The 10618-nt window shown below is 38.4% G+C and overlaps 1 protein-coding gene across 3 annotated transcripts in view; it reads right to left on the minus strand.

The window, feature by feature from the left end:
- Vrk2 (VRK serine/threonine kinase 2) overlaps window positions 1-10115 on the minus strand; it is a 106213-nt gene extending 96098 nt beyond the window's left edge. For all 3 annotated transcript variants that reach the window (XM_046423591.1, XM_046423609.2, XM_046423601.1), the window contains exons 1-2: window positions 10009-10115; window positions 7836-7976 (exon numbers count right to left, since the gene is read on the minus strand). In XM_046423591.1, the coding sequence (XP_046279547.1) occupies window positions 7836-7971 (136 nt within the window). In that variant the 5' untranslated portion in view covers window positions 7972-7976; window positions 10009-10115. The remainder of the gene's footprint in view (window positions 1-7835; window positions 7977-10008) is intronic.
- Between the last annotated feature and the right edge of the window lie 503 nt (window positions 10116-10618).

The raw sequence follows: 10618 nt of genomic DNA on the forward strand, positions 1-10618 counted from the left end.
GGGCAGGATGAGGGTTTGAAAAGACAGTAAGCAGAGAGTCATCACAAGAAGTAATAAGCTGAGCACTATGAGAAAGCATACTATGGAAACAAAGAAAAAAGTTATGGGCACTCCTGCTTGAGTCTTTAGCATGACCAAATTCCCATAGAGTTTTACCAGTCACACTTTGTTTTCTACAACTAGTCCTAGCAACAGACCTCCTAACTTACAATTGACCAAGTCTAAGTACTCTGGCTGTTGCCTGCTTTTTTGTTAGATCATCTCTTGTCCACCTTTACCTCTACAGCTTACGCAGTTACCAAGTGCAGTAAATGTACCACGTGCAACCACACCAGTATTTTGGGAAGCCCTGCAGTGACTACTAGTACACTAATTAACCAGCCCAATGCTGGATATAAAACGTGAGTTGCTTGAAAATGTTTCAAAAAGGGAAGATGAGGAGGAGCAAAAGTAGTCACACTCCTCCTCCTCAGAAATGGCTATAATACCTAAGCAGAGCAGGTTGGATTGAGGTCTGCACATGAGCCAAAGCTTAGAATTTCATTGCCTTTGTTGGCTCATGTCACTTCTTTAATTAATGTCACTTTCTCTGGTTTAATATCAGAGCAAGTGACAAGATTGGTTCTGGATGAATTGTGTTTTCCGAGGACTGTATGGCACACTCTCCTGCAGTCTGACAGAGGGACGTGCCAGTTTTAGTTGGCAGTTGCGATGCACCAGCTTTAGTTTTAGTAGTTTAATTTGTGGCAGTTATATGTTTTGAATACGTTGAAGTATTCACAACGGTCTCATGGAATCTGTTCCATAGATAAAGTTTACACAGTGGAAAAGCAAAAGCAATGGCTATGCGGTGATTAGAAAAAGCTGCTCTTGCCCACAGCTGGTCTTACAGGCATCCCTGTAAATTTAAGAGCATGTAGGTGAAATGATTGAAGTGATCACAGGGAATGGTTCCCTATTTTTATTTTTCATTTTTTGGTGGGGGGGATTTCTGTAGTGGGTGTGAGACAATCACAAGGAATATGATGTTTAGAACGCAATTTTATGCAAAATCCATTATTCAAGAAGCAAAGTTTATATACATGATAGACATGCAATGAAATAAGTGTAAGAACAGGAAGTTTTACTCCTTTTGCATTAAGTTAGTTCTAACATTTTGGTAAGCTAAGTTTTTGTTGATACAAAAATTCAGTAGGGTTTCTGCAATGAGGAGAAAGGACTAAACTTTTTCCTTTGGTTTTTTAAAAATCTTTCTGTTTCAGGCTGAAATACTCTAAAGGTTTTTATTTGGAGTGTTCCCTTCATCATCTTCTTTATATACTTCATGAAGCACCATCAGTTCATGGTGAGAAGAGCTGCCACCATGGAGTTCTTCTAAACTTTGCCTGCCCTTTCTAAATTTAGGGTTCTTTACTGCAGCAGGTTGAAGATCTGGCTTTGATTGCACCTGGCTCTGCTGGAGAATAGAAATATTCATCTCCACTGAATACACGCTGCTTAAGTGCTGGAGGCACTTGCAGGAGAGTAACTCTCATTGGAAACTTCATTACAATACTTTCTCTTCCCTACATGAAGTAGTAATTCTCATTCACCAAAGATAGAATTTTGCCTGACACAGCCACAGGAGTTCCTGTTTGACTTTCAAAATTAATCAACCTCTAAGCTGGAGTAAAAATGGCATGTCCTTTAACCTTAAGCACAAAAAGCTCTCAACAGACTGCAGTTTTTACATCCCTGGATGGGAGTTTGGGCCCCTGATACTTAAACTTGATTCACATACTGGGTTTCTGGCATGCTTTTGCCTATACCCATCTGCTAGCCTGGCACAGTGCCCATTCAGAAGGTGTGATGCCAGTTTCAATAGGGCATAGGTGCCAATCAAAGATGGGTTTGGAGGGGCAGCATGCAGAACGCAGCAAAAGTCAGTCCTCCTGCCAGAAGTTCCTCCTGTTATCATATAATGCCAATGAAGGGCCACATGCTTCATTGCTTGGGATCACACTGCATCTGTAGATGTTTCTGGCCTTCAATGGATGTCTTTCTACAGAATCTTTTCCCTCAATTGGAGATGTTAAAGAAAATACCAGTCCACCTGGCTATCTTTTTAAAAGAAACAGAAGTCTAACAATTATCATGCAATAATTGCTCTGTTATCTGTCTTTTCTCCTAAAATGCTCTTCCACATAGAAGACAGTATTCAGGAAAAACACAGTCCATGTAATGGAGCTGTAAGGGACAAACATTCTGAAGAAGTACTAATTGCAAAGCCAAGGATCTAAACAGTATAAAATCCATAAACACCTTTGTATCATTAAGCAAGGACAGAAATTTTTCATTATTCAAATAGCTAACTTCTAGTGAGTTCTCTCATTTATAGCTTTAAAGTTTCTTAATCTTATTTATTTTATAAACATAGATATTCCTGGTGTCTTAAAAGGAGGAACATACCTCATACTATTTATTCCTTTTCTTCCTTATCTAAAGAAACAAAACCTAAAACACTTTAGAAGCAGAAGTCTATCCATATTTCATAAGGAACCCAGAAGCTCTCAAAAGCTGAGAATTCTTTTATTGTGTGGCAATAGAGGTGAGCGCATTTCATGAAGAAGAAATGTCCCCATAGCAATAAGTTTCAAATTAAAAAACCTTGAACACTGTAAACAGTTACAAGATAGTAACAGGTGCAGTGGAAGAGACATAACATATAAATGCACAGAAGAATGAGGTAGTTTATAAACCTTCCCTTGAGGCAAGAGTTTGACAGTAAAAATGTTGAAAATGAAGAAACATAATGTGAAATATGTTAAAAATGAGGTCAGACAATTTTTAAAAATGAAAAACAAAAGCAAAGGCCAAGTTTTATAAGAACTTTCTCTTTTTAATAGAAAGGACCCAAACTTTCTTAGCTACTTAGTTTCTTGACTTACAGGTAAAAGAGCAATGCTCTTTTAAAACTCCAAATTAACAGCTAATGGAGAATACATACAAAATTAAAATACACCTTTTAGAGACTTTAATTTCTTGTCTATACACCCAACAAGTATATTAAATTCACAAAAATCCCAAATTATTCATATTTTGAGTTAGTATTACTGATCATTTATACTTTAATCTGAGAACTACTTATACTATAGCTTCCTATAGAAATTATCTTTATTTTCAGTTACTCTTTTTTCCCCCATAACACTGCTTGTCTCTAAGCCTTCTACATAAAACACTGCCAAAATAAAATTTAATACTGAAATGTGTAATAAAGCAGTCTGTGTTACAATAACTCTACCTTGTTGCTAGCATTACACTAGGCTCTTCTGAACATTATTCTGTATACCTTAAAAAATCAATCTATACTCTGGAGGTTAAGGCAACAGGATCCCAAGTTTGAGGCTGGACTGGGCAATTTAGACTGTGTGTCCAAATAAATAAAAAGGTCTGTAGATATATCTCAGGGGCAGAGCACGCCTGGGTTTAATATCCAGTCAGTACTATTTAAAAAAAAAAAAAAATCAATCCATCACAGCCAATTTTTCTATTTATTTATTAAAAAAATTTATGGGACTAGGTTTGTGGCTCAGTGATAGAGTATTTACCTAGCATGTATGAGGCACTGGTTTTGATTTTCAGTACTGCATATAAATGAATAAAAGTCTATTAACTAAAAAACATTTTTAAAAATTACCTTACCAGTAATATAAGTTATTTTTTCATAATTTCTAAAAATCCCCCCCCCAAAAAAGTTTCCTTCTGTTTCTAAAAAGCAAAATTAGGCTATTCTGACAACATGACTCCCAAAATGTCTGACAGTCCCTGGGATAAAGTCTAAACACTCATCCACAAAGAAATAATCCAATTGTTAAGACTTCTCATAGTTTCATTTATAATAACGTGTTCTTCTTTATACAAGAGTATGCTATTGATGTACTGTCAATAAAGCATATGCACATTCTTTCGGTTGATGTCATGATAGTTCCCTTGCCTTGACCTTCCTTGTGACTAAGGGTACTCATCTGTCGAAACTGCACACTGGATTAAGGGTAACATCTCTAATTGTGGAAGAGATCAAAGGTAACTGGCTTGTGTGGATTAAATACCCTAATCTCAGTCTCAATCCTTCAAGCAAATAATTGTTGAACTCCCCCCTGTGCATGACACTCCAAAGAGGGTAAATGGTCACCACTAAGCCCAACTTCAAAAATTTAAAACTTCCATAGGTAAATCACATCTACTTTTACTCATAGGACAATCCTGCAAAGAAATTTGGAGGAAGTTTATCCTGTAGTTCTGTTTTTCTGGATTTTAAATAATTTCTGAAATTTATCTTTCTTATCTGAAGCAGAAGAGGTACAGTTTAAACGAGAATTTTTCACCCTCTCTTACGCCTCTATAGTAAATGTTAGAGGCGAAGCAGATATATAGGTTGGTGAGCAAAATCTCCCGAAGATTTCTGTGGACATTCTCTATGTTCTTAGCTTTATCACATAGGCAACTCTTCTAAAATCCATAACAGGATAAACAAAAAATCCTTCTAATGAAGGTCTTTGTCACTATCCTAATCCACTCTGGCATGAGATATTTAGAATGGGAAATTCTAAACAAATAAGTAAATTACATTTATTAAGTGCTTACAAAATTCCAAGTTCTTTAAACACCTTATCTCATTTAATCCTCATAATTATTACTAACTCAATTATACAAAACAGAAATAAAGACTCCAAAAGATTGAGAAAGTGAAAATCACTCTGATTTTAAGTGGCATAGTCAATTTAGGATTGGACTCAAATTTGCCTAACACCAAAAAAAAACCCTGCTCCTATTATGCAGTTCTCCCTTGAGTTACTTGATTCTATCTTATACCTAGCATTAAAAGAACAACTCAGACCTTCAATTCTGTTTCCCTGGAGTTTTAGAAACTTTTTCAATCATTTGATACTAAAATGACAGCAAGTTTCCCTATACCCTAGACTAGATTCCTTTCTTCCTGCCCCCACACCTTTTAGAAACAAAGAAAGAACCTTGACTTTGTTCTTGTATTCAGACTTTCCTTTTCCCTCTTAAAACTATTTCTATTAATGCTACAGGCACATCATTTCTCTGAGTCAAGAGTAAACACCAAACTTCTCTGCCCCTTCCCCTTTCCTGTAAGTCGCTGATTACTGAGAGGCCTGGGCTATTGATCTCAAAGCTAGAGGACAGTTGCACATGCACAATGAGTTAGACACAGTGGCTAGTTTCTTCTCAGCCTTAGGCAACAAATGCTGATAAAGTGTCTGCCAAAGCAGTGTATCTGGAAAGAATATCTGAAAAGAAAATAGCTGGACACAAAGTTATTAAGGAAAACCTGAAAATGACTGCTTCTTAATTTATATATAGGAAGTGATGTGAACCACAGTGAACTGCAAAAAGCAATGTAATTTCTTACATAGTTTCAAAAATAATAAAAAAAACTAAGTCTAATGAAGTTAAAAGGATTCTATGATTCTTTGGTACCACTTTTGGTAACAATGACAATATTTGGAACACACAGCTTTATTATACATTCTGAAGCATGGAGCCTTTTTCTCAAAATAGTTAAACATTTCTTTAAAGGCTTTCCCCAGTGGGGTATACTTTCTAATCTTCCCCGGATCCAGGTTCTAAAATTCAGATATTAGAGAGTACTGTATAACATTGAACTTTGAAATATGTTTAAAATAAGTATTATTTTGGTAAAGAGAAAGAATTAAAAAAATATGACACGTATTTGGACTGAAAAAAGAAAAGACTTCTGTATTTGAATAGTAAAAATGAATCTTATACCTAAGGAAAGACATTCCCTTTTCACAACTTCACAACAGGAATCAAACAAGTAGCACATATAAACATGTACACATATGTGTACAGACATAATAATCTTAACCATGCACTTGAAGTTAAATACATATAATACAAATTAATACATATTAATAAATAATATTTACATTTTAAAAAGCAAAAAGGCATAAGATCTTTACAGTCAATGATTTTCTTTGGAATTACTCAAGTAATTCAAATGTTAGAAAACTAAAAGTATAAGTGATAAGCTGTGGGAAGCAAGACCATAGCTCAGTCACATCAGAAATAATCTACTTAAACCAAGCATGGTGGCGCACGCCTGTAATCCCAGCAGTTTGGGAGGCTGAGGCAGGAGGATAGTGAGTTCAAAGTCAGATTCAGCAACACCAAGGCACTGAGCAATTCAAGGAGAACCTATCTCTAAATAAAACAAAACAGGGCTGGGGATATGGCTCAGTGGTTGAGTGCCCCTGAGTTCAATTCCCAGTACAAAAAAAAAAAAAAAAAAGAAATAATCTACTTGACTTCATATTTCTGACTTTGAGTCAAGACAGTATACTAGAGATCTTCACTCTTTGCTCTAAGAGAATTAACTAATTTGAAGTCTCAAACAACACTTATTCTATAGGGATTTCTACTCTATTTGTACTTTATCTGCACTATCTCATAGGGTACCCCACAGGTAAAACTGGGCCCTTGAGACTAGATGCTCTCTGGATTTTAAAGACGTTCACAAAAAAAGTAAAATATTTCATTATTTTTATAATAACAAAGAAATGATATTTTGGGTATATTAAACACCTAATAATGCATTTTATTACAACAAATTTCACCTGTTTAACACTCTTTTAATGTGTTTGATAGAAATTATTAAATTACATATGTGGCCCACATTACATTTCTGTTGAATAGTGCTGTCTGTGTCACTCAACATCATAGCATTTTTCAAGCAGGTTGAAATCCTTTAAATGGGGAAACCGCACTTAACCCAGGCAATTTTTCTGGGCTGATCTTGTCTTTCTAATAAAATTAAAATGATAACAAGCAGTTGTTTATTAACTGAATTTCATTCATTTATTCAAAACTACAATCATAACATTATCAGAAAAGGTTCTCCATTTTTCATAATCCATGCAACAGGTTTGTTTGGAAATATTTTGAGGAGGAACCCACAGAAATAGTTGTGAGTCACTTTTAGTAGAATTTATCCTTGTGGTTTATTTGTTGTTGTCTTGGTGCTTGGGATGGAACCCCAGAGCCTTTCACATGCCAAGCAACATATACCAAAAGCTACACCACCCCCAGCTTCAGGGTATTAAAAAAAAAAATTACTTATTCATCAAATCAAATCTTGCAAGGGAGATCTTCCTCATTCCACCACAGACTTAAGAAAGATTTTAATTGTCTAAATTTTAAGTATGTAACTGCATTGCAGGGGTATAACCAACCAGGGTTCCCCACCTGCACCATAGTACAACAAAAAGAAAAAATAATTTGAGTGTCTGTTTTCTCAATTATCCAAAGGATGGAACATAACCAGTATCACTCTACACACTCAAGAGAGAAGTTAATCCATTCCATGCATAGATGCTGGGTTATTAAACCTTAATTCTCCAGTGGAGAACAGAATTTATTAGACCTCTGTATTTACCTAAATATTAACAATTAAGATTCACAAAAAGAAAGCATTTATATTTTACAGTTGTTGTTTCTGACTGTAAGAAGTATGTTTCCAGGAAATCAAGCTTTCAAAAACAAAAAAAAGTACTCACATTTTGTCTGGCAGATTGCATAATTATGCTCTGAAAAGATTTCTAAGAGTCATTTAGGAAAACACGGACAACAGGGAGTGTGTTAGTCATGTCTTGAACCTAAAGTTAACATACTAGACATTAACAATCTTTAAATTACTTCATAAAGCACATCTATGAATTCTACATTATATGAGTTTCAATTTTTAAAAATATCATTATCACAGTTACAATCACACAGATAAAAATATTTGGTAATTTACAGTCAAACTTTACCTAAATATATCAATCCAAATCCTCCAGAGCCAATCATCTTGCCCAGCACCCATTGTTTTCCTTCCACATCATCCAGAACTTTGCCTTCTGGAAGTGGAACAGGAAGTTTGTATTTCCCATTTCTTCTTGGTGGCATCACTCCTATTGGCATAAGGGGCGAGATAAATGGTTAAAAAAAAACCACACACACAAATAAAACGTAGAGTTAAAACACATTGCCCAAAATGTCTTCTCTGAGGAATTTTTCCAGTGTCCCATAAATTAGGATTCAGCAGTTAATTCAGTTTGGGGAAACCCACCCACTACAGTCAAGTTAGAAATTCACAAATATTACAATCTTGAAATCTAAGAGGTTATTAAAAGCCAAAAAACAACCAATCTATTGAATTTCATTTTAATTAATATTTCAATATTCCTTTAGGGGTTCTATAGTAACATTACTGAATAGACCTTAAGAAGAAAAAGGGTTAGCAATTTTCAACAAGGAAGAGAAAATAAATTTCATATACATGCAAATACTCCCTTAAGAATGCCATGTGAAAGGTCTTCAGTCACTAGGAAAGAATTCAGCTTTGAATTAGAAAGACATGGCAATGTACCACCAAGCAAGTCATCTAAAGGAGTAGGTATTCGGTAAATATTTGTTAAATAAACAAGGAATTTTCATAGATATATGATTTAGCAGATTAGGCTCCTGGGTAATTTCAGGGCTGGCTCCTCTTTCTCAAAGTAAAAAACAGCCCTATGTTAAGTGCCCTAGCCTGGTATTCCCAGCAACTCCAGAGACTGAAGCAGGAGGATCACAAATTCCAGCCCAGTCCAGGCAACTCAGCAAAACCCTGTCTCAAAAATAGGAAGACTGGGGATATGTAGCTCCATAATAGCGAGCTCCTGGGCCAAATCCCAGGTATTTCTTACAAATACAAAAAGGGTATAGAGTACAGCTATATTCTGTCCTGTTAACAAGAACTACAATATGAGCCATATGACTTTCATCAATTAATCGTAATTGTACCCAGGTTAGAATATTCCACAGTGGAAGATTTTGAGTTGAAAGACAACTTTAGAAGGGAAAATATATATATATACGTATATATATATATATATACATATATGTATATATATATATATATACCAGAACACCTGAAACTAATTTAAACGCGGGAGTAACCACGATCTAAATAATTTTTAAACTAAGAACTTTAGATAGAAAAGTTATGTATAAATCCAGCACATCTAAATGTGAAGGTTTTTTTCCCCTATTCCTTCTTATCTTCCATAGGAGAAAGGATCTGCTCCTTTGAACAGGTTTTTCCCTCCCTCACTTGTTGAATCCAGGGCCTGGTCAATGACTCATCACTATCAACATAATGAAGGGATAATGAAGGAACACAGCATGGTTCCTTAACAATATTAACCTGTCCTCCTGGCAGACACACAAGGGAAGCCAGGAATTCGGTCAACCATCACTAGGGTACTGTATCATAAAGTAAGGAAAGTTTTATGGGAGGGGGGTGTCCCCTTCACCAGCACATCGTGCATACTGATGCCCAGGAGGAATTTACTAATTTAAAACTTTCAAGTCTTTTTTAAACAACTGTTGTTGAGTATGGCAAAAATTCCAATTAAGTAGACAAACGCGGTTTCACGAAAGGCGAATGTCATCAGGGCTTGAGACACAGGAGTCTGGGGTGGGGGTGGCCCTTTTAAGGCCAGGCCCTGACACGGGTGTCCCTTCTGCTTTCTGGGTTACTTCCCTGGGTTTGATGAAGAGCTAACACGAGTTTCCGGGCACAGACCGGTACCCGCGGACTTCATCATCAGCCAGGGCCGGGCTCAGGGTCTGGGAGGCCAAGGCCCTCGGAGCGGGCGCCCGGTCACCGCGGCCCATGGCCCCGCGCGCCCCCTCCCCAGAGGCCGCCGGGCCCTGCGCGGGCGCCGCCGGCGTCTGCACTCCATCTTCCCGCCTCCGGGCGCACCAGCCAAAGAAGAAACAACTCCACACTCCCCGCCGAAACTCCGCCCGGCTTTCGGCGCACGCTAAAGCCGCGAAGGGGATGCCGGGTGCTCTCCGAGTTGGGAAAGTCAAGAACCCACCAGCGACGCCCCCACCCCAGGCCCGCCCAGCGACGCGCCCCGGTCCCAGGCCCACCCCCGAGAGCAGGAGACTGACCCGGCCTCAGTGTCCGCCGCCCGCCACGCGCTGCCTGCCGCCTGTGCTCGCGGCCGGGCGGGGCGCGGCCTCCAGTTCCCCGCGCTGGCGGCCCGCCAAGGGGCCGGGCTGACTCATCTGCGCCCGGCGCCGCCCTGAGCACCCAGCCGCTAACAGGCCGCAGCCGGCGCCCTCCCTCCCGCGGCCTGTGCACGCCCAGAGGGGAGAAGAGCTGGTGGCGGGGTAAATCAGAAATGGGACAGAATTATTTTATCAGCCCTAGCCTTCCCCAACTGGCGGAAGAGCCTTCAGTTCAGGGTGGGGTGGAACAGGCGCAAAGTGCACTTTGCAGGAGGAGGGTTGGGTCTCCTCTACCGCGTCTGTACCTTCGATGTCAAGCAACAGGTCCTTTCCAAGCACTCACCAGCAGCCCAAGCCTCTGGAACAGGAGGGGTGGCTTGAGAGCCTTTAAATCCTCAAAGGCGCCTTGGCTCAAGGCGTGGTCCTGTCCTTCACTAGTTGGATAATCTTAAAAATTTTGAAACTACTCAACTCCAGCTATTTCATCTGTCAAGTGGACAAAACCGCACTTGCTAGGTTATAAGATTATTGATTATAAAGATATCTTGAC

The sequence above is a fragment of the Marmota monax genome, unplaced genomic scaffold (assembly GCF_021218885.2).
Source record: "Marmota monax isolate L192 unplaced genomic scaffold, Marmota_monax_Labrador192_F-V1.1 WCK01_AAM20220418_F8-fsc00015, whole genome shotgun sequence".
Classification (NCBI taxonomy): Eukaryota; Metazoa; Chordata; class Mammalia; order Rodentia; family Sciuridae; genus Marmota; species Marmota monax.